Source organism: Artibeus jamaicensis, unplaced genomic scaffold, assembly GCF_021234435.1.
Source record: "Artibeus jamaicensis isolate MK-2021 breed Jamaican fruit bat unplaced genomic scaffold, CSHL_Jam_final scaffold_2693, whole genome shotgun sequence".
NCBI classification, from domain to species: domain Eukaryota; kingdom Metazoa; phylum Chordata; class Mammalia; order Chiroptera; family Phyllostomidae; genus Artibeus; species Artibeus jamaicensis.
The window spans coordinates 491,420-519,054 of NW_026522033.1; the positions used below are offsets into that span (position 1 = coordinate 491,420).

The window sequence follows — 27,635 nt, forward strand, 5'->3', positions numbered from 1 at the left end:
GTGACTATTTGGTTCACAGCCCAGCACTCAATACACTGAGCCACACCAGCCAGAACTGGTTAAGTCCCTTTTTGAACAGAAGTAAAGCATCTGCAGCAAGCATGAGCCCTAGGGAATATTAACCAGGTCACGCATTAGATATTCCTTCTGCAAAGAGTTTTTTAACAATAATATTTTACTTATTAGCTTGGGAAGGGAATAGGGCATGTCACACATTGAATAGCGACTACAATGTAAAGGGGCAGTAAGAGGATATAACACTCTCACATGATTGTGGATTCTGGGCAAACAAACATGATACTTTAGTCATTGAGGGTGTTTTGTGATGTGGTTTGAGTCAGACCCTCAGCACCTGCTGTTCTCATGGTGAAAAGATGCTGGTCAGCTTCCTGAGTGACGCGCACCTTGTGGACAGTACAAACTGGGATGTGGGGACCTGCTCACCACATCCTGTGACTTTGTCTGCTTTGCTTAACTCCTGTCTCCTGCTCAACAGCAGCAGCAGCATGTTCCCCAGATTCCTCAGCCTCCTGGGTCTTGGTGAGTTCCAGAAAGGAAGGGAGGGGTGGGTCATGGAGGAAATCTGGGCTTCCACGTGGTACAGGAACCAATTTCATGAATGGGGTGCATGCGAGCACGGGATCCACTGGGAATCAGTCACCTCTCCTGTGGTTTCCTTCCAGGGTTCTGTCTGGGCCAGAAGATCTGGACACTTGCAGGTGAGCCCTCTTCATCCCCTCAGTACAGTGTACAGCAAACTCTCTGGGTGTCAGCAGGGATTTGGGGGAGAGAGGAGTTGGGGCTTCTGTGGATGACACTGGAGGGCAGGTGGTGAGACTTCTGGAACCACGAGGAGAGCGGCAAGCCCTGTGTGATCCCAGGGTCTTATTTCTGCCGGGAGAACCATCCTAGTCTCTGCCTGAGGCTACGAAGCTCGGGTCTGTGTTCACATGAAAGAGGCTGTGGATTTCCAAAGCTGTGGTCTGAGGCAGATGGCTGGCATCTCCATAATCAGGGAATGAGATGCCTGTCCTCATACAACTCTCTTAGGACCAGGGGTCCCATGCCTTCTCTAGCCTGCTGTTGACCATAGGAACTGCAGGGCCTCCACGGGACCTGCCTCAGACCTCTGGCAGGGCCTCCTGGCCCTTGGGGCAACTCTGATGGGGGAGAACTTAATAAAAGATCAAGGTTCTGTTTCACCTTATTTTCACCAAGTAGAACTTGCTCCTTTCTCTTGTGTTTATTTCTTTTATTCAAATTGTGTCTTTTTAAAGATTTTATTTATTTATTTTTAGACAGGGGAAGGGAGGGAGAAAGGGAGACACAGAAACATCAATGCGTAGTTGACTCTCATGTGGCCCCTATCGGGGACCTGGCCCACACAACACAGGCATGTGCCCTGACTTGGAATCAAACTGGTGACCCTTTGGTTCACAGCCCACACTCAATCCACTGAGCCACACCAGCCAGGGCCACTTGTGTTTTAAGTTAACTTGTACAAACATGTTATAAAAACTCTAAGAATAATTCTTGTTGTGGGGAGACCTACAGGTCTATGTGGGGTTAGATTGTGTCCCTGATTTCCCACCAGGCCAATCTGGGCATTAGGAGACTCAGTTTGGGAGGAAGCCTTGGGAGAATGAAAAGGAGGAAAAGCCCCATGAAAGGGTAAGAAGAGGGGCAGCTCCCCATTCTGAGCTCTAAGGCAGTGATCCCTCTCTTCTAGGTGGGCATGACAAGCCCTCCCTGTCAGCCTGGCCAAGCCCTGTGGTTCCCCTAGGAGGGAGAGTGACTCTTCAGTGCCATTACCATCCTCCGTTTTCCTCAGTCAAACTAACAAAAATAAAGGGGACCTCCCCTGAGCCCCGGAGAGATCACATCACCACCTTCACCATGAGCCCTGTGACCATAGAGCATGCAGGATCCTACAGATGTTTTGGACGCCACAGCCGCACATCTAATTGGTCAGCATTCAGCGACACCCTGGACATCGTGGTCACAGGTAGGTAGCATCCGGCCCAGCCCATGACCACGCTGCACAGTCAGTCAGATTCCCATGGAGCGGAGAGTTATTGCTGAGTTCCCAGTCAGGACGAACCTGACTGGGAGAAGGAGAGCCTGCTCTGAGAATGCCGAAACAGGGTGTGTAATATAGGGAATGGGGAGCCCAGGGAAAGGACGAAGCACCAACAAGCAGGAGAGTCAACTCAGGGATTAGCAAGAGCAGGATGCTGCTGCCTAGGACAGGCAGGGAAGACCCAGCAGGGGTCATGTCACCTGATCCCAGCCCCAGAGACCCTCCAGGGGGGTTGAAACCCTGTCGTGGAGGAGCCAGAGTCTCAGATTAGCCAAGGTCACCTTGGGAGTGGTCTCCAGAGGCACTGGGCTAGGGAATGGATTGGGAAATGCCCCTTTGGTCTCCACGTTCTTCCCTAGTCTCCTGACTGCTGTCTTTTTTGCTCTAGGAGACGTGTGCAGGGAGTCAGGAAACACATTCTGCATGGTCACCCGCACCCCACACATGCAGAGCAGGGGTCGCACAACCATGCAGCTTTGAACCAGCCCTGAGAGGTTGGGGCTTTTAGTCAAGAGAAACAGAAAAGCAGGTGGAGGGGAGCCTGTGAGATCCAGGCTGTGAACGTCATGAGCCAGGGGATGGACCAGAATGCTCAGGGGAAATGCAGCACAAAGACTTAGGAAGAAAAGGAGATATTGCTGGGCTGAGGGAGGAAGAAATCCACTCCTGGAATATCAGGAGAAGAGGTGAGGGAGGCAACACACAGAACCTACTCTCTTCCTTCCTAGGTGTGTTAAAAAAACCATCCCTCTCAGCCCAGCCAAGCTCTCTTGTGAACGCAGGAGAGGCTGTGACCCTGCACTGTCACTCAGAACTCGTGTTTGACCAGTTTATCCTGTGCAATGAGAAGGATACATGGCATTCCTGGCAGGTTGTGGAGAAGCTCTGTGCCAGGAACAGACAAGGTCACTTCTCCATGGGCCCCATGACACCTGCACATACAGGGACCTACAGATGCTATGGCTCTAGTCACTCCTCCTATGAGTGGTCAGCCCCCAGTGACCCCCTGGAGGTCATGATCACAGGTGAGTGTGGCCACACCAACCCTAATTCTCTTTGTGTTCTGGAAGCTTCAAGGGGTGATGTGGTGTTGAGTACAACATGAGTACAGGGAGAGAAAGGCAGATATACAGAGAGTGCAAAACTCAGGAGAGAAAGCTTGTGTGGCAGAGTGTCAAAGGAAAAGAAGATAAAATGGAGAATGGATAAAAACAGTGCTGTAATCCAAAGAGAAAACAATTGACACACTGAGGTAGAAAGGGGGCCACATATTAAACTTGACAAGCTCAGGGAAGGCCCATGTGGCACCTTACAAACTCAGAGACCTCAATTACCCACATGGGATGGTCTGAAATTAAAAACTACCTAACTAGAAGCAGATCATGATGGATAGTCGTGTCCTAGGCTTGTGTTTCTCCCTAAAAAAAGGCCAATCTTTACTTCAACTGAGCCAGTCTGTTCTCTTTTTGCATCTGATAACATACCTTTAAAATATCAAATTTCTTTTTATTTTCCTGCTTTTATTTTTTATTTTTTAATATATTTTATTGATTATGCTATTACAGTTGTCCCATTCCCCCCCTTCACTCCCCTCCACCCTGCACACCCTCTCCCACCCGCATTACCCCCCTTTAGTTCATGTCCATGTGTCACAAGTTCTTTAGCTTCTACATTTCCCATGCTATTCTTGCCTCTCCCTGACTATTTTCTACCTACCATCTATGCTACTTATTCTCTGTACCTTTTCCCCCTCTCTCCCCTTCCCACTCCCCTGTTGCTAACCCTCCATGTGATCTACATTTCTGTGGTTCTGTTCCTGTTCTAGTTGTTTGCTCAGTTTGTTTTTGTTTTCATTTTTGTTTTAGGCATGGTTGTTGATAATTGTGAGTTTGCTGTCATTTTACTAGACATGTTTTTTATCTTCTTCTACTTAGATAAGTCCCTTTAACATTCCATATAATAAGGGCTTGGTAATGATGAACCCCTTTAACTTGACCTTATCTGCGAAGCACTTTATCTGCCCTCCCATTCTAAATGAAAGTTTTGATGGATACAGCAATCTTTGTATAGGTCCAAGATTGCTTTCATGACTTGGAATACTTCTTTCCATCCCCTTCTTGCCTGCAAGGTCCCTTATGAGAAATCAGCTGACAGTCTTATATGAATTCCTTTGTATGTGACTGTCCCCTTCTCTCTTGCTGCTTCTAGAATTCTCTCCCTCATTTTAATCTTGAGTAATGTAATTATGATGTGTCTTAGTGTGTTTCGCCTTGGGTCCACCTTCTTTGGGACTCTCTGAGCTTCCTGGACTTCCTGGAAGTCTATTTCTTTTGCCAGATTGGAGAAGTTCTCCATTATTTGTTCAAATAAGTTTCCCACTTGTTGGTCTTCCTCTTCCCCTTCTTGTATCCTCATAGTTCTGATGTTGGGACATTTAAAGATGTCCTGGAAGTTCCTAAGCCTCTCCTCATTTTTTTGAATTCTTGTTTCTTTATTCTTTTCTGTTTGGTTGTTTCTTTTTTCGTTCTGGTCTACTCCATTGATTTGAGTCCCAGTTTTCTTCCCATCACTATTGGTTCCCCATACATTTTTCTTAATTTCACTTAGTGTAGCCTTCATTTTTTCAATTAATTTGTGACCAAATTTGACCAGTTCTGTGAGCATCCTGATCACCAGTGCTTTGAACTGTGCATCTGGTAGGTTGGCTATCTCTTCATTGCTTAGTTGTATTTGTTCTAGGGCTTTAATCTGTATTTCCATTTGCACATTTTTTTGTCTTGACACACTTATTACATAGTGAGGGATGGAGCTTTCACCCAGGAGGAGTAACCCATATTGCTGGGCTGTGATGCCGTATGTGGGGCAGGGGTCAGAGAGGGGACAATGGAGCTTGCTTTGCTCTCTGTTGGATTTCAGTCCCATCTGCCACTTTCCCCAAGCAAATTGGGTTCTTCTGGTGCTGATTCCTGTGTGGGTAAATTTGTGTATGTTCTAGGACCCTGTGGGTCTCTCCAACAAACTCTCCTGTGAGACTGGGAGTCTCTTCCAGCACCTCAAGCCCCACAGGTGTTTTCAATCAGTGATTTGAGGCTTTATTTCCCTGCACTGGAGCCACTTGTGTGGTCTGTCTTGCTCCCCAGTTTTGCCTGGTTTATTTGCGTGTGAATGTGGGACCTCCCAGTCAGCCAGCCGCCTTGTGCACCACGCCCCTCCACAATCTGCTGACTCACTGGGTCTGCCCTCTGCCAGCCTGTGCCCAGGGTCTGCCAGTTGACACCTGCACAGCTGGGGCCCACCATCTGCTGCCTTGCCCACCCAGGGTCCACCAGCCACCACTTTTTTTTGCCACGACCCTTCTCTGCCCAGACACCCAACTCTGACTCCGCCCCTCCTACTGGTCAGGATGAATGTGTCTATTTTAACTCCTTGGTTTTCGAACTCCCGTACAGTTCAATTTTCTGTCAGTACTGGTTGTTTTTGTGTGTTTGTTTCTAAATTTTTATTGTCCTTATTTTGGTTGTGCAAGGAGGCACAATGTGTCTACCTACTACTCCATCTTGGCCAGAAGTCCAAAATGTCAAATATCTCTTTTCTAGACCCCTCTAAGCACTGGCACTGCATCAGAGGGAGACCTCAAAATCCCTCATTGTTACTGTTATCATGTTAATTGTTGACTGTTAACTACTTGTACCCATCTATGTGAAAGATGTGTCTATCGTTTTATTTTTTATATAATCCCAGAGGTTCTCACTCACTTCCTCCCATCTCTCTAAGCTATCACCAATGGATTTTGTTTTCTATTTATTTGTGACCTATTTGTTTCTATTTTTCACTGTAATTTATAAAGTAAGGTGCAAACCGTCATTCTTTGTAGCATTTTCTCAACATGTTGAGGTTTTGTTTCCTGCCAATTGTCACCTGTTTGTCTCCAGTAGAGTCACAGGTTTCTCTACAGGTTTGGACGTTTCTTACATTGATGGCACTGACAGACAGACAGACAGAGAATGAGAAAGTTGAACCAGAAGACCCATGAACATAGGGATGAGGGCTATTTCCCCAGCTCAGAAACAGAGAGTTCCCATTTTGATACTGCAACACCTTTCTTCTGCAGCGAGAACACAGTAACACACCAGACACCCCTCAGCCAGCTCTGTGAAAGATCTGATTAGAGACTAGGACCCAGAGAAGTCACTCAATTACGTGATTTAACAGGTCCTTTTGCACAAAGAGAGAGGAGTGATCACTCCCAACACCTGGGTGCAGGACCACGCTGGCCTGTCCCTGCAGAATGAGGTGCTCACAGGTCCTGGGAAGATTCTGACACTCTTCACTCCATCATCTCTTCATTTCAGATGAGGAAACCTAAACTCAACCCATGTTCTGGGGAATCCATGAACTGTGCTCAGTTCCACTATTCAAGACAATCCCATGTCTCATGGCTGTGAGGAATATTAAGCGCAGAGGTACATGCAGAAAACATCATAGGTTCAGGGAAAGACAGAGTCCAACACACATGCGCACAGCAGTCAGCACTGCAGGAATCAAAGTGAGACTGAGAGACACTAGAAGACACACAGAGTGGACACTCCAGGGCGGGAAGAGAGAATTCTTCCTTCTCTCCCAAGGACAGTGTAAGTTGTGGGCTAAGATCAAGGTCTGTTTCTTCTAGGAATGCAGAAGAAACCCACTCTCTCAGCCCAGCCAGGCCCCACGGTGATGTTGGGGGATAATGTGACCTTGTTCTGCCACTCTGAGAGTCGAAATGACCTGTACCACCTATGCAGGGAGGGTGAGGCCCATGGGTGCTGGCTTGCTGGAGGACAGAGTCACCATGGTGTGTTCCAGGCAGACTTCCCTCTGGGCCCTGTGACCTCAGCTCACAGAGGGACCTACAGATGCTACAGCTCTTTCAATCACTCTCATGTATGGTCACACCCAAGTGACCCACTGTGCCTTGCCATCACAGGTGAGGAATCTCCTACCTGTTCCTGTCTTAGTAGACACTGAATCATAGAGCTACATCTGAAGGTTGCCCTGCTGGTGACGGGCATCCTAGGGACTCTGGAGAAAAAGAAGCACTGAGAAATACAGGGAGGAAAAGAGCGGACGCAGGGTAGAGCCCTTCAGACCTTTCTTCACCTCCTATATAAATGCCCACATGGGGTCCTATGTATCGAGGCAGATGAAGAAAGGGGTCAGGGTATACCTGGGAGTGGAAGGGGCTGGATGCAATTTGGGGAGCACAGAGGTTGCATCAGCCTCTCACCCTTGTTTCCCAGAAGCACCTTCTGTCATACAAGTGATTTCCCCATTGAGGGGCATAGATATATATCACCCAAGATGACATGTCTCCTGACCACAGCTGTCTGTTGGTCATCAGGCTTATCTTACTTTGCCCCTTTCCACTGTCACCTCTCAGGTGGTCACTGCTCAAAGTACTCATGTGGAAGGACCAGAAGGCCACATGTGTCTTTAGGGGGAGGGCAGAGTAAAGGGTGGGCAGGGAGCCACTCTTCCTAGGAAAAAATGGTGCGACTTTAGTGGGGTAAGGAGTACACCTGATGATACTTCTTTGACCCTTTTCCTAGGATCTTCTACAAGTACTTTCCTCTCACCCACAGAGTCAAGGATGAGAAAAGGTGAGTAAGGGGGCCTCTTAATTTGGTCCATGGTCCCTGGAAGGCAAAGTCTCCTGTGTAAGTGTTGTCTCTCTGACCTTGGCCTTGACCTAGTGAAATTCCCAATTTGTTCATCGACATTCGTGATGGTGGTCAGCACAGGAAACAGAAAAGGCATTTAGCCGGTCATGCTTCTCAACTGGGACTAAGGGGTAACAGTGACTGTGACCCCATGCTCAGCGATGATGTCCATACTCCCACCATAAAGTTGAGTGGAGATAGGCATGATCAAGGGTAAAAAGGTCATTTTTTACCCTTAAATGAAGGCATTTAAATGAATGCCTTCAATACTTACTGTCCATCTGTTAGGAATCTGTGAATTCAGTACTCCACAGCTAAAGTGTGTTCATGCAGATCATACTGAGGGTTTCACTGTCTGTCATCAGGTGGCCTATGTGTGTGGGAGAAGGAGAAATAATGTGATGAATAAATGAATGACAATTATTTGATTCAGTCATTCAAGTACATTGAGCTAAGCCATGGGATAGAGAAAGCAGAATTGGACAAGTTCGAGTGAGTGGCAAGGAAGACCCTTTTGACAGTGGCATCTTCAGAGGCCACCTAATGACAGTGAAAGCTTGGCAGAAGGATATTCCCAACCCATGGGACAGTAAATGTCATGAAACCAACATGGCAATGAGGTTGGGATGTTCAGAACACCAGCACAGAGGTAGAGTGGAGATGGGATAACTAGGAGCAGATTTGGGAAAGGTTGATAAGCAATAAAGGAACATGGATGTTTCTCTCTCTGAAACCGGAAGACATTCAAATGCGTGTATCAAAAAAGTGTCATGGCACGCACGATATTTTTTTAGAAGAGACAAATTGCAAGCATGAATATAATTGATTCGGAGGAATGTGAGTTGAAGCCATGAGGGTGGTGAGAGGCTTGGCCAGTTCTGGTGGGGAAAACTCTCGTCAGCTTAGCCATGAAGGTACTGGGGAAGGACTTGAGGAGGAGGATTCCAGACGGACTCAGAAGTAGCTCACCAGGAAAGACCTTGCAGAACATAGGTCTCATATTTCTCAGCTGGGGCAACTTGGTCATATTTATTCTTCTCTGCATCACTGGGTGGAAACTCCCACCTGGGCTGTCAGAGAAAGGAACAGCTGGGCGGGGAGCCTAGCATCCTTCAGAGATGAAAGGGAGGAGTCAGATTCGGGGGCTCCGCTGATAGCTGTTCTAGTTGTAGGGAGTAAATTTTCTCAGCTGGAACATTAGGCTTATAATGCCAGTGAGGACAAGATGAACTCATAAATGTGACAGTCCTTTGGCCCTAGAAGGTCACAGAAAAGCTGCTCCACACCATGATGTATCCCTTTTGGGCTCACTTCTTCATATCATGATTAGCTCCACCAACCCCAGTGTTAATTATTTTGGGGAGAGTGATCAAGATTCTTCAGAGCAAGTTCCACATGTGGACCCTGGAATAAAGTCAGGACCCTCTTCCACCTCAGGCCCCACCTTCTCAGGTCTCAGAATATGCAGCTGGAGTGGGGCAAGGAGGAATCCGAGAGAAGTGGGGTCAGCTATGGTGATGCGAGGGGATTCCTTTCATGCATAAGAATAATGTCCAATTGAGGGTCAACAATCAAAAGCATGTTAGAGCCTGGTAGACCTGGGTTCAGATCTCTGCTTGTCTAAAATATGGGGTACTCTTTGCTTTGGACCACTGTTATCACTTCTCCTGGGTTTTTTATACATGTTGGAACATAAAGAAAGTGATTGGTCAGGGTTAGGGAGGTTAGGAATCCAGTGTGCATTGGCACAAACAAGAAACCAGTAAATGGAGTTGCTATCATTTGGTTTAGTTTAAATTTTATTTTATTTTTTAAATATTTATAGTTGTTTTATTGTTGACCAACTACAGTTGTGTCAGTTTTCCCCCTATCACTCCCCACCACCTCAGCCATCCCCACTTCCCACCCTTGACCCTACCCCTCTTTGGTTTTTCCTATATGTCCTTTATACACATTTCTGAAAACCCTTCCCCATTTCTCCCCACCTCGTTATCCATTTGGTAATTTTTAAAGAGTTTATTTATGTATTTTTAGAGACAAGGGGGAGGGAGGAAGAAAGAAGGAGGCAAACATCAGTGAAGAGAGAAACATTGATCAGTTGACTCTCACATGTACCCTGACCAGGGACCAAATCCACAACACAGGCATTTGTCCTGATCAGGAATTGAACCAGTAGCCTTTTGCTTTGCATGATGATGCCCAACCCACTGAACTACACTGGTTAGGGCTATCCTATGCTTATTGACAGAGGCATCGCCTCCTCAAGAAAACTCCAGCAAGCTGTACATTCTCATTGGACTCTCCGTAGCCTTCCTCCTCATTGGTGTTTCCCTCGCTGCTCTCCTGTATTACTGGTGTTTCATCAAAAAACGTAAGTCTGAAGGAAGAGAATAGAGTGTCACCTGAGTGGGGTGGAGGATGTGACTGGAGCACAGAGATGCATGTTCACTTCCTGTGGGTTGAACTGTGGTTTTTGTTGTTGAGATCCTTGATGTTTTCCAGAAGGACCAAGGGGTCCCCACTTTTTTCTTTAAATCAACAATCACCCTTCCCCAACATCTACCACAGCAATGAGGATTCCACTCTCTTGAGGATGGTCTACAAGACAGTGTGTAAGGTGGGGGTGATGGGTTAGGACAGGACCTGGGGACAGTCAAACTGTGCCCGGTTGTGTTGATGGGACAATTCTGGAATTAGTTGGGTAGACATGCTAAGCACACCGCTCCTTATTTTTGGCTTTTGTGTCCTAACCTGTGGTGAGGATCAGGCATCACCCTCCCAAGAGTTCTGATGCACTCTTCCACTCACAGGTGCTGCCTTGAGAGAACCAGAGCCCAAGGAAGACCAGATGATGAATGGCGAGGTGAGTTCTCCCTGCCCAAACTCTGACCACATCTTCCACTCCTCCACACATCCCATAATCCTGCCTGCAACCATTAAGCCTTGGCCCATTGTTCTTACCTTTCTCCTCTTAGGACCCAGCAGCAGAAGACACACACAGTGTGATATATGCCCAACTGGATCTCCAACAGAGAGGACTCACGCCGTCTTCCCTGAGTACTAAGGATGTTTCCAATGAGCCCAGTGTCTACATGGAATTCAGGGTAAACCAGGCCCATGCTGAGGCCAGGCCTGGCCCTGGGCTCTGAGCACATACAGTGTTGCCAGGCAAGGACCGGGGTCTCTTTCTAGGAGGAGACCCCCCAGGAACACTCTTCCTTCTTCTCAAACCCAGCCTGACACCTCCACATAACAGCAGAAGAACTTTGGGCTTGAAGGAGCATCTTCAGAATCACACAACCTCTTCATAATGGCTCAGCAGTTGTAGGACTGTGGAAACTACCCAACCACATCCAGAGACATTATGCACTCACCTGTACATCCTGTGAATCTGATCACTACCACCCTACATTTTTCTGAAATTCTACTAAACCAAACTCTACAGAGCCTGATGTATGTACTCCGCCAGTTACTTTGTCTGATTCTTCAATAAAATTCTACAGAGATGAAGTAGATTCCATCTGTGGTGTCCAGGATTGTAGACACAAGAAATCTATGGCTACTTCCATTGAAATTAGAGTTAATTAAATTATTTTAACATGTTTTACTTTATTTTTTAAAGATTTTATATTTATTTTTAGGGAGGAGAAAAGAGAGAGGAAGAGAAACATCAATGTGTGGTTGCCTCTTGCGTGTGACCTACTAGGGACCTGGCCCACAACTCAGGCATGTGTCCTGACTGGGAATTGAACCGAAGACCCTTTGGTTCATGGCCAGCACTCAATCCACTGAGCCATACCAGCCAGGGTTCTTGGAATGTCTTATCACGTCTTAAATTCACAAAAATTTCTGTCATATATAGTTTTATCCGAATTCTGATACTACCACCTGCTGCTTGTGCATTTTCTTTTTTGTTAACCACTGTCTTTCAGAGAACAACCAAACATCTGTTCTTAGTAGACAGTGCACCTGGGAACATTGGCTTCTGTTGACCTCTCCTTCTTACCCTTTTTTCCTTTACTTTCTAATTGAAGCAGCATTTACAGAAACAACCCACAAACTACCACATGCAATAAAACTCCCGCTCAGCTCTTGGGGTTAGAATGTGCTATATTCCTCCAACAGACACATTCCTAGATTTCTTGAGCATTTCAGTGTAGATGTCACTTTCACTCCAGGGTCACTATCTCATGGTCTCAGTTACTCTTGTCCCCAGAAGCTTCGTGCCACCATGCTCACATGCCCAACAGACTGATTTCTAATTGCTGGCTCTCCACGCTCCATCACGCTGGACCAGAAGGAGCATGAAGCAGCAGCAGGACAACTCTCCTGGATGCTGTGATCCTGGCACAGCTCTGCTTGTGAACCCTTGTGGTGGGTCCACTCAGGGGTCTCTGGGAGAACAAAGGTCATCATGGGAGAACAAAGGTCATCTCTTTGTAGAACAAAGGTCATCATGACCATGGTGCCTCCAGAATGTTCCAGCCCAAAGCGGAGTTACCAGATGCCCTAAAAGTCTGTAGAAAGAAAACCCTTTAAAATGGTCCCTGGGGAGCGGACCATGCTGACAAGCGCAAGTTTGTTACCAGCTGCCCGGAGACAGAGTCTTACTTATCCCTTCACTCATCTCTTGTAAGTCATGATGCTATTTTTACTTTGACCCCATTTTACTTTTTTGTTGGTTTATTAGCATATTTTCTAGAAAACATTTGGGACCTGTAACTGTTTTTGGAAGATGTTGGTAATCTTAACATATTTTCCCATCCTTTGCTGTAAAAGAGCATTTGAAGAAACTCACCGAGTGCATCCTGTCCAGGAACAACAGTGCTTGTCCTGGGGGCTGACCAGAGCTCTGAGCTTAGGACCAAGCATCCCATGACCTGAAAACCCACCCCAGCTTGGGTGACAAGCCCTGCTCGACTCTGTGTTGTATGAAACTTGAGGAAAGTGCACACAATTCTGGGACTTGAGTAATTTCATCATCACAGGCAGTTATGGAAACTTATTGTCCCTGACAGTGCGCACTCCAATACCTTGTAAATGACGAGTGACTTTTTCAAAAATGGCAGCGTCCCTTATAAGGTCACCGCGGTTTGCTCTCTGCATGCTCACACAGGAAAGCCCACAGAGACAACTGTCCGCAAACCCCACTGTTGTTATTCTAACGTTCATACCATGGAAAAGGTGAATGTGCTGTTTCCTGGACATGGGTGCAGGCTTGGGGGTTGGGTGAGTATGTCTGGGTTTCTGTCTGTGTTTGTGAGCATGGGTATGTGTGGAATCAGTGTGTGAGTCCAAAGACAACCAGGCAAACGACTGTGGGAAAGCAGGACTCTCTGTCCAGGGGACCACGTGGTTAGGGAGACCCCGATGCTTTAGGACATCAAGCCTGGGAAACGGATATTGCTGTGAGACACCGTCACCCCCTTCTCTCACCCAGATCCTGACATCCAGGGCTGCAGTGGGTGGGGGACTGGGAATGAACTCCATTCAATGCCTTGAAAACACAGTGTTACTGGGGTAAAAACATGGAGTACCTTGGTTCCACCTCCCCCCGGATCCAGTACAGGAAACCCCTGCAGCTTCATTCCTTTAAAGAACAGGCTGGTCCTGGATGGGTGGGATGCCCCTCACAAAGCCATGTCTTCCCTCCTCTTACCTCCTTGATATCTGGCCCCTGGGCAGGTGTCCGGCAGGCTGCAAACATGTTGGAAGATACTAGCTTCAGTAAGTTTTCAAGAGTATTTAATGAGCAATATATACATTTTAGACGTAAGTACAGCTCACCACGGCAGGGTTGGAGGTAAAGAAGAAAGGTTAATGGAGTGAGGCAGGTATGAAGTCAGTTGTATTCCCCAGACTGCCCCCCCAGCTGGCCCAGCACCACTGCACTGTGAGGGTCTCTGTTGTGGTCACGTGACCCTGCACTGTGGTCTGGGTTTTAGTCTTCCTTCACTGGACAAGGCATCTCTGCTTTTCAGTTTCTCAAACCTCCAACATCTCCACCTAAGTCCATGTCTGGTTTCTTTTCCCCCATATCTCAAATAGGGTAAATTCTGACTTCACTTGCAGGGGTGGGGTTGGTATCACCGGGCTACGCATGAGGGAAGTGAGAGCAACAGAGGAAGCAGCATGCTCAAGGGTCCTTCAGCCATTCAGGATGTGGTATTGCAACAACTGATATTTTAAGTGTGTGTGTGTGTGTGTGTGTGTGTGTGTGGTGCCTTCTAACAAAAACATTCATGAATATCATCTTGTCTGAATATTGAAGATTCTACAGAGTTTGAAGAGGAGAGTGACCTCCAGCATCAAAGGTGCTTTGCAGAAGCACAAATGACTCAAATAATTGACCCCAAGGAGAGGGAGAGAAAAAGAGCTCACGTCTTACAGAAACAGTCAAGTGGAAATAGTGTAAGATGCAGCCCCTGCATTCCAGGGCCAGGAGGGAGCACTGAGATTTCCAGCAGAGGCAGAGTATTTGCACAGACCACAGGTTTATCCCTGCCCCTCCTCCTGTCTCTGTGTCATGAGGGTTCCTTGGGGTCTGCAGTCAATGAGGAAGGAAGGGAAGGTTACCCTTCTCATCCCCCTGCAGCGGTCACATCCACCACCTGCCTGGGTTCTGCAGTTCACCCTCCTCACTAGTCTCTCCACCTCCTTTTCAGAATCTGTCCATTTCTGCTCAAAACTCTTCCATGGTCCTCACTGTTTTAGGGTAAATTTAGACCCTTTCTTCTGAACTCACAGCTGTTCATGATCATCCATCCAACTGTGACCCTCCATCTTCAGCTCTCACTGCCGCTGCCCTCAACCAGACAGGTGCAGTTACTCTGTGAACATACGGTCACACTCACACATGCACAAACTCACACACATGTATATCACTGACACCAACTCACACATGTACACTCACAGACATATACACTTGCACACACAGACACACACTCACACCATCTCCTATTGACCATATCTGGTCTCCATAGCTTCTTGCTTAGAGTTCTATAGAGCTAGAGAATTCCTTCCCCAGCCCCCAGCTAAAAGCACAGGATTAGAAGCAACACTGAGATTTCTTCTCCTCATTTCTCTGCTCTGCATGTGTCCTAAGAGCTAAAATATATGCATGAATTGTGTGGTGAATCCATGGAAGCCTTTCATCTAATAGTGTTGGACACACAGGGCTGAAGTTCAATTACTGTTCACATTACACATCACTTACACACATTGAACTGTTCTAGTTCCTCTGTGACACACAGCACATATGAGATTCATAACCCAGTGTGACTGTAACAGTTCATTCCTACATATTCCTCGGCCTCACACACTTAATCCAACATCTTTGGGTGGGGAAACCAAGACCATGAACAACCTCTACCTCACCCTCCCTTTCTGCTGTCAGACAGTCTCTGTCTCTAGAGTTTCCTATGATATTCTTTTCTCTGCAGAGTATTCTCACTCCCACCTCCTGGGGTTCCACCTCATCTAACAGCCCTTCCCTCAGCCCTGGCCCAGGTGGCTTACTTGCTTGGAGTGTTGTCCTATACACCAAAAGGTTGTGAGTTTGATCCCCAATCAGGACATATACAGGGGCAGGATTAATCAATGTTTCTCTCTCTCATCAATGTCTGTCTATCTGTCTCTCCCTTCCTCACTCTATAAAATCAACAAACATAATCTATTATGAGGATTAAAGAAACACGGCTATTCCCTCACAGTCTACTTATGGTCCCAGGTATTCTCACATTTTTCTCATTTTTCCCTTATAAGGAAAAGTCATTTTCACTTTTAAATTAGGATGCTCATTTTCTGCTAAAGACAGTTCTCAAGGTACAGAAAGCCAGTCTCCTGGATTACAGATGTATTTCTGGTTCTGACACAAGTACTCAGCAGCACTAGCTGATTAGTAAATAATTGTCTGTGGACAAGTCAGAGACGAAAAGTAAATGCTGTTTCAGGGTGGTTGAGAAAATCAGTAGCGAGTTCTATTCAGAGTCAGCTTTTAGAGGGTGGGCTGAGGACCACAGTCTGGGTCCCACCCTCTCTGACAGGAGCACAGACCAGGCACAGGGTCCTGGCAGTGAGAAGAGACCCCAGATCTAAGCTGAGAGTCCCCTGAGTGCCTCGTGTCCACCAGAGCCCTCGTCATGGAAACACCCAGAGCCAGGCCCAGGGCGGGGCCATCCCCTTGCTGTGGGTCCACAGGGGTGGGAACCCAGAAGGGTGGCAGCAGCCCCTGACTCACCACATCCTGTGCATCTCTGTCCTCCAGGCCCAGGGCCTCGTCCACCTGCAGAGCAGGAGCCCCCAGAGCAGACGGCACCATGTCCATCCTCCCTGCTCTTCTCTGCCTTGGTCAGTTGTGAGGCATGGGGATGAGGCAGCAGGAGGGGATGAGGCAGCTGCACATGCTTGTTCATGGGGACCCTCAGGCTCAGGCAGTTGAAGCAGATGAGGCCCCGAGTTAAGGAAATCAGCTCAGACATCCGGGTGCAAATTTGACAAGGACTCTCTTTCAGGGCTGAGTCTGGGCCAGAAAACCTGTGAGCAGAATGGTGAGTCCTCCCCAACCTCCCTGTCCTACCACATACTTCACCCCTGGGGCTCAGGATAGAGCAAGAGGTTTTGGGATAAAAGAGGGGGGACATGGGCTGAGCTGGGAAATGAGGGAGTGGGGAAGGGCTGTCTAATGCAGCTTCTGATTCTTTCCAGGGACCCTCCCCAGACCCACCATCTGGGCTGAGCCAGGACCTGTGATCCCTCATGGGAGCCCTGTGACTATCTGGTGTCAGGGGACCCTGGAGGCCCAGGAGTACTCTCTGTATGATGAAGAAATGAATACACCTTTGGACACACAGAAACTGCCGGAGCCCAGGGACAAGGCCAAGTTTTTCATGAAAGACGTCTATGCAGGGAAATATTATTGTAAATACCTCAGCTCTGTAGGCTGCTCAGAGGACAGTGACCCCCTGGAGCTGGTGGTGACAGGTGAGAGGACACTCAGGGGTCCCAGCCCCAGGATCTGCCCTCAAAAAGGAGGATGCTCACAGAGTGTCTCCCCCTTACAGCTCAGCCCTGGGGGAGGTGGGGGAGGTGTGAGCCCCATTTCACACACTGCCTCCTTCTCTCCTAGGATTCTATAGCAAACCCAGGCTCTCAGCCCTGCCCAGCCCTTCTGTGACCTCAGGAGGGAACGTGACCCTCCAGTGTGGCTCACAGAAGGTATTTGACAGATTCACTCTGACTAAGGAAGGAGAAGACAAGATATCCTGGATGCTGGATGCACAATCAAACCTCAGTGGGCAGTTCCAGGCCCTGTTCACTGTGGGCCCCGTGAACCCCAGCCACAAGTGGACATTCAGATGCTATGGATATTTTAGAAATCATCCCCAGGAGTGGTCTGACCCCAGTGACCCCCTGGAGCTTCACATCTCAGGTGAGGGCCCCTGACCCCATCCTCTCTGAGGACAGTCAGCTCAGAATTCTGTCCCCAAGAGACATCTGAAGTTGGATGAGGAGAGACTCTGAGTGGTGGTCACCTAGCAAAGATCTGCCCACATAGACTCCCCTGGTCCTGCCAACCCATCCCCCTCACCTGCATCAGGAAGGTGGTAGGTGAGCTGGGGAGTGTCTTGGGGGCCACAGAGTAGACATAGGAGAAAAGTCTGGGTGATAAGCTGACTCCAGGTTTGGTCCCAGACCCTCATCTCCTTATGTCCTCATTTCCAGAACCCATTGGAGGCTCTCTACCCCGACCCACAAGACCCATCTCCAGAGATGGTGAGGCCCTGAGAACTCTGCTCAGAAGGAGCACAGAGTAGCCCCAGGAAGTTCTGAGGGTCCATCAGGTGTTCTAATGTTCCCCAAGCACTCAGGGATGGACTTGTGTCCCAGGGAGTCAGGCAGAGTTTCCAGAACCACAGGGTCCCCAGGACTCTGAGGCTGACAGGTGACAGAGGGGGTGGGCATGGCAGAGGGACATGTTGGGTTTCAGGCTGGGGAAGGAAAAGCTGAATCAAGTGGGAAGAAGGCAGCCCCTGGCCCTCACCCCCATCCTGAATTTCCAGAAGGCTCTGAGGATCAGCCCTTCCCCAACTCAGAGTCAGACCCACAGAGCAGTATGTGAGGGTCTCTGTGGGGAGGTGGAGGGTGTGTCTGTGGGGGCTGGGGGCTGATTCCTGTGCAAGTTCAGGCACCTCTGGAGGCACCTGACTTAAACACGCCCTTCCCTTCTCTGTGCCTCAGTGTCTCCAAGTGTAAAAGGAGAGAATCGTGGCCCGGAGCTTAGATTTCCTTTCAGCTCTGACTCTGACCTCCTGGTAGGAGAGGCGTCAGAGAGAAGCCTGCCAGGATGTGTTATTATGGAGACTGTCCCCTTTTAGCAGTGACAGTGACAGTGCACGGGGAGTGATAAGCAGACAATTTCTGGAGTTTCGGGCACTTTTCTTCAGTTCAGGTGCTCACTCAGAGGAGGGAACCAGGGCTAGAGTGAGACCTGGTTCAGGTCCCGGCTCAGCTGCTCCGGCTGAAGGGCTGGTGGTCCCTTCTCTTTTCTGAATGTCAGGGTTCATCCCTGGTCACCTCTTGCCCACAGGCCTGCATTGACATTAGGTGACAGAAGGGGTCTCACAGAGCTGAGGAAGACAGAACCCCAGCTCAGCCCAACCCCCTCCCTCTAGGAAGGCTCCATGACAGACCCTTTCTCTCAGTCCAACGGGGCCCCACAGTAGCCTTAAGAGAGAAGGTGACCCTGATGTGTCAGTGACAGAGACCAAAGGACACTTTCCTTTGTCCATGAAGGGGTCAGCCATTCTCTCTTCTGCTGATTATTTATGCGTCCTGTGACCTCAGCCCATGGGGAGACCTACAGGTGATACAACTCACACCACACCTCCCCATCACTGTGGAAAACCCTGGAGCCCTGGTCTCAGATGAGGGGACCTCAACCTTGTCCTCTCTGAGCTCACACAGCTCAAGTCTCTGTCTCCTCAGAGTCTGAAACAGTAATAAATGGGGGGATTTAAGGGGCTCCATAGAGGAGGTAATTCAGGAGTCCCTCACACCAATCCCTAATCCATTGACCCTGGTTCATCAGCTGTTGAGTTAGTGGATCTCTCAGCTGTAGGGGAATGAGCTTCTGGGGTCTGCCTCTCAGATGGAACCCAGAACACAGAACTGCCTTATTGTGACCATTTATTACTAATCCTGAGGTGTGGGGCACAGTAAACTCTGATCCAAAGTGAATATGTGCAGGTTCAGGAACCACAAGGGGTTGAGATGATCCAAGGAGTAGACAGAAACCTGGCAGAGTACAGTCAGGGCTTATGACACCACCACGTGAAACTTACAGTCTGAGAAGTGGGGCATCAGGGAGCACAGACCCCAGGAGGAAGGCTTGTGTCTCCCCAGGTCCTCACTCACACCCTCATTTAATGATCTTCAGGGGCAGCCAACACTATTAGCCTAGGGGTGGGGAGTGGGAAAACCCTCAGTTGTGGAGCTGGGTGCAGAGGGTCAGGTGCTGCCAGAGGGAGGCAGGTGTGCTGGGTGGACATCCAGGATCCTGGGGTAACTTTGGCCTGCCCTGGTTTCTGTCACCTCTTTACCCACAATTCCTAGCCTCCGACCCCCAGGACTACACAATGGAGAATCTCATCAGGTTGGGCTTGGCTGGACTGATCCTCATCGGGTTCAAGGTGCTGCTGTTTCAGGCTTTAAACAGTGAGTGAGGACCCATTATAAAACTGAGATGTGAACACAGAGGGGACAGGGCACTGTTCAGAGTGGGGGGAGCCGTGGAGCCCATCTGATGACCCAGGAGGTGGTGAAGGACAGTCTGGACCACAGGTTGGGAAACTGCTGAGGTGTCCAGGGGAGAGAATAAGCTTTGGGTGCAGGGAGTGTCTGAGTGCTCCCTGTGTAGGACTCTTCCTCCATTAAATGTCTTTTCTCTCCCATTCTCTTTGCTGACTCCCTGTAACAACCCCACCCTGCTCTCACCCTTGTGCCATGAGGGTCCTTCCCACATGCCCATTGGGGTCCACACATCTAAAACCTTATGCTCTCTTCCAGTTTCATATAATAAAATGACCTTTCCAATCACTACATGACCTGATGGACATTATTGAGTCCTAATCTCCTCAGTTCACAGGAGTTAACCTGGAATCCGTCATTAAATAAATGGGAAAAATTAGATGTGACCCTGGAAAGATGAACACAAACTGACACCAGCCCCCTCTCCAGCCTCATCATTCTTCCCATCTGTGTCAGATGCCACATGTTCCATTTCCCCAGAACTGCCCTCACTTGGCGTTTGAAGGGACAGCCTAGTGGGGTGCCACTGAAAAAGTAATCATTCTTAATAATGATACCATTTGTGGAATTTTCCAAAGTCCAAATATATATAAAGTTAAATACTATTCAACCACAAGAAAAAGAACAAAGTAGAAACAGAGGCAAGGACACAGGGAGCAGCCTGACATTGTCAGAGGGGAGGGAGGAGAGAGGCTGGATGAAGTCGTATGTACTCCCAAAGGGCATACATGCAATATTCACAAACACAGACAACAGGTTGCTGAGGGCCAGAGGGATGGGGCGACAGAGGCTGGTGAGACCAGGCACAGGTCAGGGGAAACAGGGATATCTGTAATAATACCAAGCCTAAAAATGAAGAGAAAAATCCTGCCATTTGAGACAACATAAATGGGCCTTGAGGCCATTTTGTTAACTCAGCCAGATCACACAGAGGAATATAAGTACTGAATGACCTCACGTATGTGTGGAATCTACCAGAGCCAATCATGTACAGAGGGTGGAATGGCGGTGACCATGGGGAGGGGGGGAAAGGAGAGAAGTTGTTCAAAGAGCATAGACTTTCAGTTATGAGATTAGCACATCCTGGGGCCTCACATACAGCCTGGTGAGTACAGTTAACCAGACCGTGTCATATACTGGAAATGGGCTACAAGAGTGTATCTGAAATGTTCTCATCACAAGAAGTAAGCGGCGGTGATGTGACTTCTTGATACTATGGTTACCTAAGCTGAGGTGGTAGCATTCTGCAACATATAGATGAATCCAATCAACCTACTGTATACCTCACATTCACACAATGTTATATGTCAATTATATCTCCATAAATCTGGAAAAACTGCCTGTATTCTTGATTTAAGAAAAACTTACATAAAGCAAAAAAAATGTAATGTGATGTGGCAAGAGCAAATGTTGGAGAGTTTCTTGGTCTATCTACATATGTATCCATTTACCTATTATCTGTGTGTCTATGCATCTGTGTGTCAGCCTCTAACATTATCTCTCAGGCTGTTTAATCTACCCATCTATCTATTCATTTGTAGATCTGCAACTGTCAGTTATGTCTCTGGCCTCCAGAACTTAGTCAATTTAAAAAGTTTTTGCTGTCTGAAGTCATGCATTTAGGTGTAATTTGTTATAACAACTTTACTGAGTTCCCTTCTGTTCCCTTCTCTTTCCTTCTCTTTTTCTCCCTCCCTCCCTCACTTCTCTCCATAGAGAAAGAAGGACCTGGGTTTTCATTCATACACAACAAATGATTTCAGCAAAAACAAGTTTTTCAAATTTTATTTGGTTTTAAAAATGCACAAACTGTCCAGTTAACTGCTTTCACTTCATCAAGAGAGTGCAAAATATACAACTGATACTAGACCTAGTAAATATTAGGTAGGAGACAAACTTCATATTTCTTCTGAAAATAGTTTTATATCATTCGCTAGTTTATGAACTTGGCCAAAGAATATTGAATGCCATAATCTGTACAATGGATGGGAATTGAAAATGGTAGCAAGCCATGTTAAATCAATATGTGATTGCAGAGTTTAGGAAAACTCAATGTGTCACCTTGGACACGAGGGGTGTTGAGTGGTGTGGCTCAAGTGAAACCCTTGGCACCTGCTATTTTTAGGGTTAAAAGCAGTCAGTTCTCTTCCTGTGTGAGAGGCACCTTGTGCCCTGGACAGGCTGTGGTGTGGGGACTCTGCCCACCACATCCTGTCACTTTGCCTCTTGAGCTTCACTTTAACAACTGAAAAACAAACCTTCAAAAACTCTGCTACAAAAAATGTCCACTGAGACTTTACCCCTTTTCCCAATGTAAGAACAGAACCAACCTGACACAGCAAAGTACATCCACAAAAGTCATCACAGAATCCACAAGGCAGGAGAGCTCATCCACTGTCCAGAGGTCCTACTGATCCAGAAAGAGTCCAGCGTTGACCAGGAATGTGCACGTGTATGTAGGAGGCTTTCCTCAAAACCATGGGCCACCTGCATCTCCCCTGATTCTCCCCTATTTGTATGTGAATCCCCAGAGTTGGATAATTCAGCACTGGATTGTGGACAGCTCCACCCCACATCTGGAGCCCATGGAGGTGTGTCTCTTGTCTGACGTTTCTGTGTGTGTGTGTGTGTGTGTGTTTAACTTTATTTTTTATTTTTATTTCCTAGCAGTTTTTTTTCAATTATCCTCTTTTACTTTCCTTCACGCATCCCACCCCTCTCTCTCATGGAAATATACCTAAGAATCCCGATTCACCAATTCAAAAGAAATTATGCACCCATATGTTCATAGCAGCACTGTTTACAATACCCAAGTGCAGCAATAGCTCATGTGCCCACCAGTAAATGAGTAGATAAAATGATTATGAAATATTTATGCAATGGAACACTATGCAGCAGTAAGAGAGAAAGAACTCCTGCCTTTCACAACAGCATGGATGGAACTGGAGGATTTGATGCTAAGTGAAATAAGGTAGTCAGTGAGAGACAAATACACCAGATCTCACCTATAAGAGGAATCTAATGAATGAAATAAGCTAGTAAAGAAAATAGAACTGCAAGCATGGAAACAATGAACAGATTGACATTGAACAGAGGGGAGGAGGAAAAGGGATAATAGTGAGGAAAAAAGAGAAGAAACTAGTCAAAGAACATGTACAAATGACCCACAGACTTGAACAACAGTGTGCAAATTGACTCTAGTAGTGGGAAATGGGATGGGAAAATGAGGGAAAGGGGGACCATTGGGAAAACTGTACTAGAATAATAATAATAATAGATGATTTTAAAAGAGCTTCCCACAAAGAAAAAAGGTATTTTTGCTAAAGAAAAAGTGAATAATTTACTCTTCAATCTGTTGTCCATTGAAGCATGAGTTTTGTGTATGGAGTAAGGCAGGTGTGAAACTTACCTTGTTCCACAGACTCCCCCAGCTGGCTCTGCACCCACAACCAAAAGACCAGGAGCTGTCGACTGCACTGGGAGGGTCTCTGTCATGCTAGCATGGCTCTGCACTGTGGTCTGACTGTGACCCTTCTTCAGTTCCACTAGATGAGGTATCTCTGGTTTCCACTTTCTCAAACTTCCAACGTCTACATGTAAGTCTGAATGTCTGGTTTCCTTTCCCCCATATCTCAGACAGGGTGAATTCTGATCACACTTGTGGGGGTGGTGCTGGTATTGCTGAGCTACAAATAATGGAAGTGAGAGCATCAGAGGAAGCAGGCTGCTCCAGGGTTCTTCAGCCATTCAGGATGTGGCATTGCAACAACTGACAAAGTGTGGGGGTGGTGTTCTGCCTCTAACAGAGCTCCCATGAATGACAATTTTTTTCCGGACCCTGAATAGTCTCCAGAGTTTGAAGAGGAGGGTGACACCCAGCATCAAAGTGCTCTGAGGACAGAGGGATGACTCAAATGATTCACCACAAGGAGAGGGAGGGAGAGAGAGAGGAAGAGAGCCCATTTCTCCCAGAGAAACAGAGTCAGGTGGAAATAGCGTGAGATGTAGTCTCCACTAAAGGAAGCACTGAACTCTCCTGTGGGAGCGGAGTGTTTGCACAGACCCCAGGCTTCTCCCTGCCCCCCCTCCCGTGGCTCCCTGTCATGGAAGCTTGGGGTCTCCAGTCAATGAGGCAGGGAGAGAAGGTCACACTTCACATCCCCAAGGCAACCATCTCATCAACCACCTGCCTGGGTTCTGAGTCCCATACCCTTAGTTCCTACTCCTGCTCACTGTCCACATCAGTCTTTCCAATTCTCCTTCAGAATCTCTCCATTTCCACTCAAAATTCTTCCATTTTCCTCTCTGAGTTTAGGGCAAATTGAGACTTTCTACTGAAGTGATGGTTGTTCATGATTATCCACATGTGATGCTCAAAACGCAGCTCTCCCCTCTGTTTCCCTCAACCAGACAACCAGGGTAGTTACTCTGTGAACACACAACCACACACACACACACAATCACACTCACTGACACACACCTACACACACTCATTCACACACATACACACTCAGACATACTTATACACACTCTTGCAACACTCACTCTCATACACATACACTCAGTCCCATACATGCACAGTCACACAAATACAAAGACACACATACACACTCATGTATGCACTCATACACATATGCAAAGTCACCCATACTCATACACAAATACATATGCATGCCACACACTCACACACACACTCACACATACTCGTAATGATATCCACTCATATATACTCACACATATACACAGTTACACAGACACACACACACACCATCTCCTGCTGACCATATCTGTTTTCTTCCATATCTGCTTTCTTAGAGTTTTAAGAATGAGGAGATATCTTTACAAACCCCCAGTTAAAAGCACAGGATTAGAGGTAATGCTGAGATTTCTTCTTCTCATTTCTCTTCTCTGCATGTGTTGTGACAGTAAAAAATATGAATGAGTTGCATGGAGAATCCATGCACGTCTTTCATCCAATATTGTTGGACACACAGCATTGGAGTTCAATTACTGTTCACAGTAAGTGTTATTTACACAGCCTGCACAGTTCTAGTTCCCTTGTGACACACAGCACCTATGAGATTCACAACTCCGTGTGACTGTAACAGTTCAGCCCTACATATGCCTTTCCCTCACACACTTAATGCAATGTCCTTGTGTACTGGAGAGCTGGCCCATGACCAGCCCCCACCTCACCCTCCCTTACACCTATTAGTCTGTCTCTAGAATTCCCTACAATACCCTTTCCTCTCCAGAATATTCTCACTCCCACTTCTTAAGGTTCCACCTCATTCAACAGCCCTTTCCTCAGCCCTGACCCTGTAGCTTACTTACTTGAAATGTCATTCCATACACTGAAAGGCTGTGAGTTAGATCCCCAGTCTGAGGATCCCCAGTCTGAGGAAGTATGACAGGTAGCCAGCCAACGTTTCTCTCTCTCATCAATTTCTGTCTCTCCCATTCTCTGTCTATAAAATCAATAAACATATTCTTCAATGAAGATTTTAAAAAACAGCTGTTCCCTCAAGTACAGTCTAGCCATGGTCTCAGGTCTTCTCATATATTTCCTCATTTCTCTTTTGTAAGTAAAGTCATTTCCACTTCTTTTTATTTTTATTTATTTATCTTTAGAAGGGAAGGGAAGGAGAGAAGGAGAAAAGTATCAATGTATGGTTGCTTCTGGTGCATCCCCTGCTGGGGACTGTCCCCTGCTGGGATCTAGCCTGCAACCCAGGCATGTGCCCTGACAGGGAATCGAACGTCGATCTTTTGGTTCGCAGGCCTGTGCCCAATCCACCGAGCTGCACCAGCTAGGGCCTCATTTCCACTTTTGACTTAGAATGCTCACTTTCTGCTAAGAAGAGTTCTCAAGATAGAGAAAACCAGTCTCCTGGATCACAGATGTATTTCTACAACAAATACTTTCCGGCTCATAGGTGATCAGTAAATATTTGTTTATGGATGAGTCAAACACTGAAAGTTAATTCTGTTGGTAGCAAGTTGAGCAAATGAGGAGTCAGTGCTTTTGAGAATCAGACTGCTGAGTGTTGAATTAGGACAAGGACCTGGGTCCCACCCTCTCTGAGCAGGAGCACAGAACACGCAAAGGGTCCTGGCAGAGAGAAGAGATCCCAGCTCTGGGCTGAGCATCTCCAGAGGGTGAGGAGTCGTCCTGAGCCCTTGTCATGGAAACACCCAGACCCAGGCCCAGGGTGGGGCCATCCCCTTGCTGCGGGTCCACAGAGGTGAGAACCTAGAAAAGTGGCAGCAGCCCCTGACTCACCACATCCTGTGCATCTCTGTGCTTCAGGCCCAGGGGTTCGTCCCCATGCAGAGCGGGAGCACTCAGAGCAGACGGCACTGTGTTCATCCTCTCTACTCTTCTCTGCCTTGGTCAGTTGTGGGACATGGGGATGGGGCAGCAAGAGGAAAAAGGGAGGCTACACCACCTCGTTTGTGGGGAACTTCAGCTTCAGACAGTTCCTGGGTTGGGGCCCTGAGGGGACAGAATGAGCTCAGATGTCTGGGTGCAAATCTCTCACAAGGACTCTCCTCCAAGGCTGAATCTTGGTCATAGTACCTACGTGCCGTCAGGAGAATCTGTCCCCAAGTTCCTTGTCCCATCCCTACTTCAGCCCTTTTGCCTGAGGACTGTTTCTCCACTGACTGTGTATTTTCTCTCCCTGCCATGGCTCCCTTCATTCTCAGTCCTGTGACATGAAGGTCCCTTTCACATAGTGCTTTGGGTCCACACATCTAAAATCTCATGCCCTCCTCCAACTTCATCTAATAAAATTTTTTTAAATTTCTAATGATCGCATTACCAGAAGAATGTTATTGAATTTTCAACAGTTCAATTCACAGGGCTTTACGTAAATTCAGTCACTGAATACATGCAGAAAGTAAGACACATGTGTGGAGAAAATAAACCTAAAGTGATGCCTACCACCCTCTGGACCCCACAATTCTTTCAATCTCCTCCTAGGTGCCATCAGCCTCATCTTCACAGAAATCCCATCACTTGGAACCAACACAACAGTGTTTGAAGGGACAGCTGGGAGGAGTGTTGCCTTGGAAGAAATCACTTTCACAACACTCTCATGATGGCGTTTGGGAATGTCTGAGTGTCCATGGAATGAAATGTGATTCAGCCACAATAAGGAAGGAAATGCTGCCTTTCATGAGAAAGCTGCTGGAACCTGAGAGCATTATGCCAGGTGAGATCCACCACACAGATGAGACTGAGTCATCTCATGAATATATGGAACCTAAAGAGTCCAAACGTGTAGAAACAGGGTGGAATGGTGGTTACCATGGTGACTGGGGGAAAGGAAAGAAATTGGTCAAAGAGCATCAATTTTCAATTATGAGGTTACCTTTTCCTGAGGGCCTAATGTACATCCTGGTGAGTAAAGTTAAGAAGACTGTGTCATACACCCAGAAGGTGCTAAGAGAATGTATCTCAAATATTCTCATCACAAACGGTAACAATTAGGTGACTTTTTTTCTCATACCTCATTTTTATTTTTCTTATTTTTTATTGTTATTCTCTTACAGTTGTCTTAATTTTTCCTCTGTTCTCTCCACCTCCCATCCCACCCTGAACCCCTATCAAAGCTAAGAAGGTATTGTTTTATAGTATTTAAATGTATTTAAGTCACATATTGTCACAAAACACTTATTACATAATGTTACCTGTCAAGTATATGTCAGTAGAGCTGGAAATAATTATATAAAAACAACTTACCTAAAAAGCAGGACAAGTAATGGAGTTGAGCAGAGAAAATGCTGAAATGTTTGTGAATCTAACTACTTGTGTATTCTTTTATCTACCATCTGTGTGTCTATGTATCTGTCTACATACACATAGATATTGTATATAATACACATGTTTAAAATATACATCTGATAATCAACCTTTCTGATATCTGGATTCTAGTGCAATTAATTCCTGCTGTCTTATACCACCCAGTTAGTTGTGTTTTATTGTGGAAAACTTGTCAAAATAATAAATACTCTCTCCCTCTCTCTTGGAAGAAACTGAGTAT

At 47.0% G+C, this 27,635-nt stretch overlaps 2 protein-coding genes across 2 annotated transcripts; both read left to right on the forward strand.

Moving 5' to 3' along the window:
- The first annotated feature begins 483 nt into the window (after window positions 1-483).
- Window positions 484-11,248, forward strand: LOC119052744 (putative killer cell immunoglobulin-like receptor-like protein KIR3DX1). The gene is made up of 9 exons (XM_053656679.1): window positions 484-540; window positions 684-719; window positions 1,730-2,005; window positions 2,809-3,105; window positions 6,750-7,046; window positions 7,669-7,719; window positions 10,028-10,150; window positions 10,590-10,642; window positions 10,755-11,248. Exons 1-9 carry the CDS (start codon window positions 507-509, stop codon window positions 10,926-10,928), a joined length of 1,341 nt encoding a protein of 446 aa, XP_053512654.1. The 5' UTR covers window positions 484-506; the 3' UTR covers window positions 10,929-11,248.
- A 4,824-nt stretch (window positions 11,249-16,072) lies between these two features.
- On the forward strand, window positions 16,073-19,787 carry LOC119052745 (leukocyte immunoglobulin-like receptor subfamily A member 5). The gene is made up of 6 exons (XM_053656685.1): window positions 16,073-16,128; window positions 16,293-16,328; window positions 16,486-16,761; window positions 16,907-17,209; window positions 17,503-17,553; window positions 19,393-19,787. The coding sequence occupies exons 1-6, from the start codon at window positions 16,098-16,100 to the stop codon at window positions 19,500-19,502; spliced, it is 807 nt and encodes a 268-aa protein (XP_053512660.1). The 5' UTR covers window positions 16,073-16,097; the 3' UTR covers window positions 19,503-19,787.
- Window positions 19,788-27,635: the final 7,848 nt, after the last annotated feature.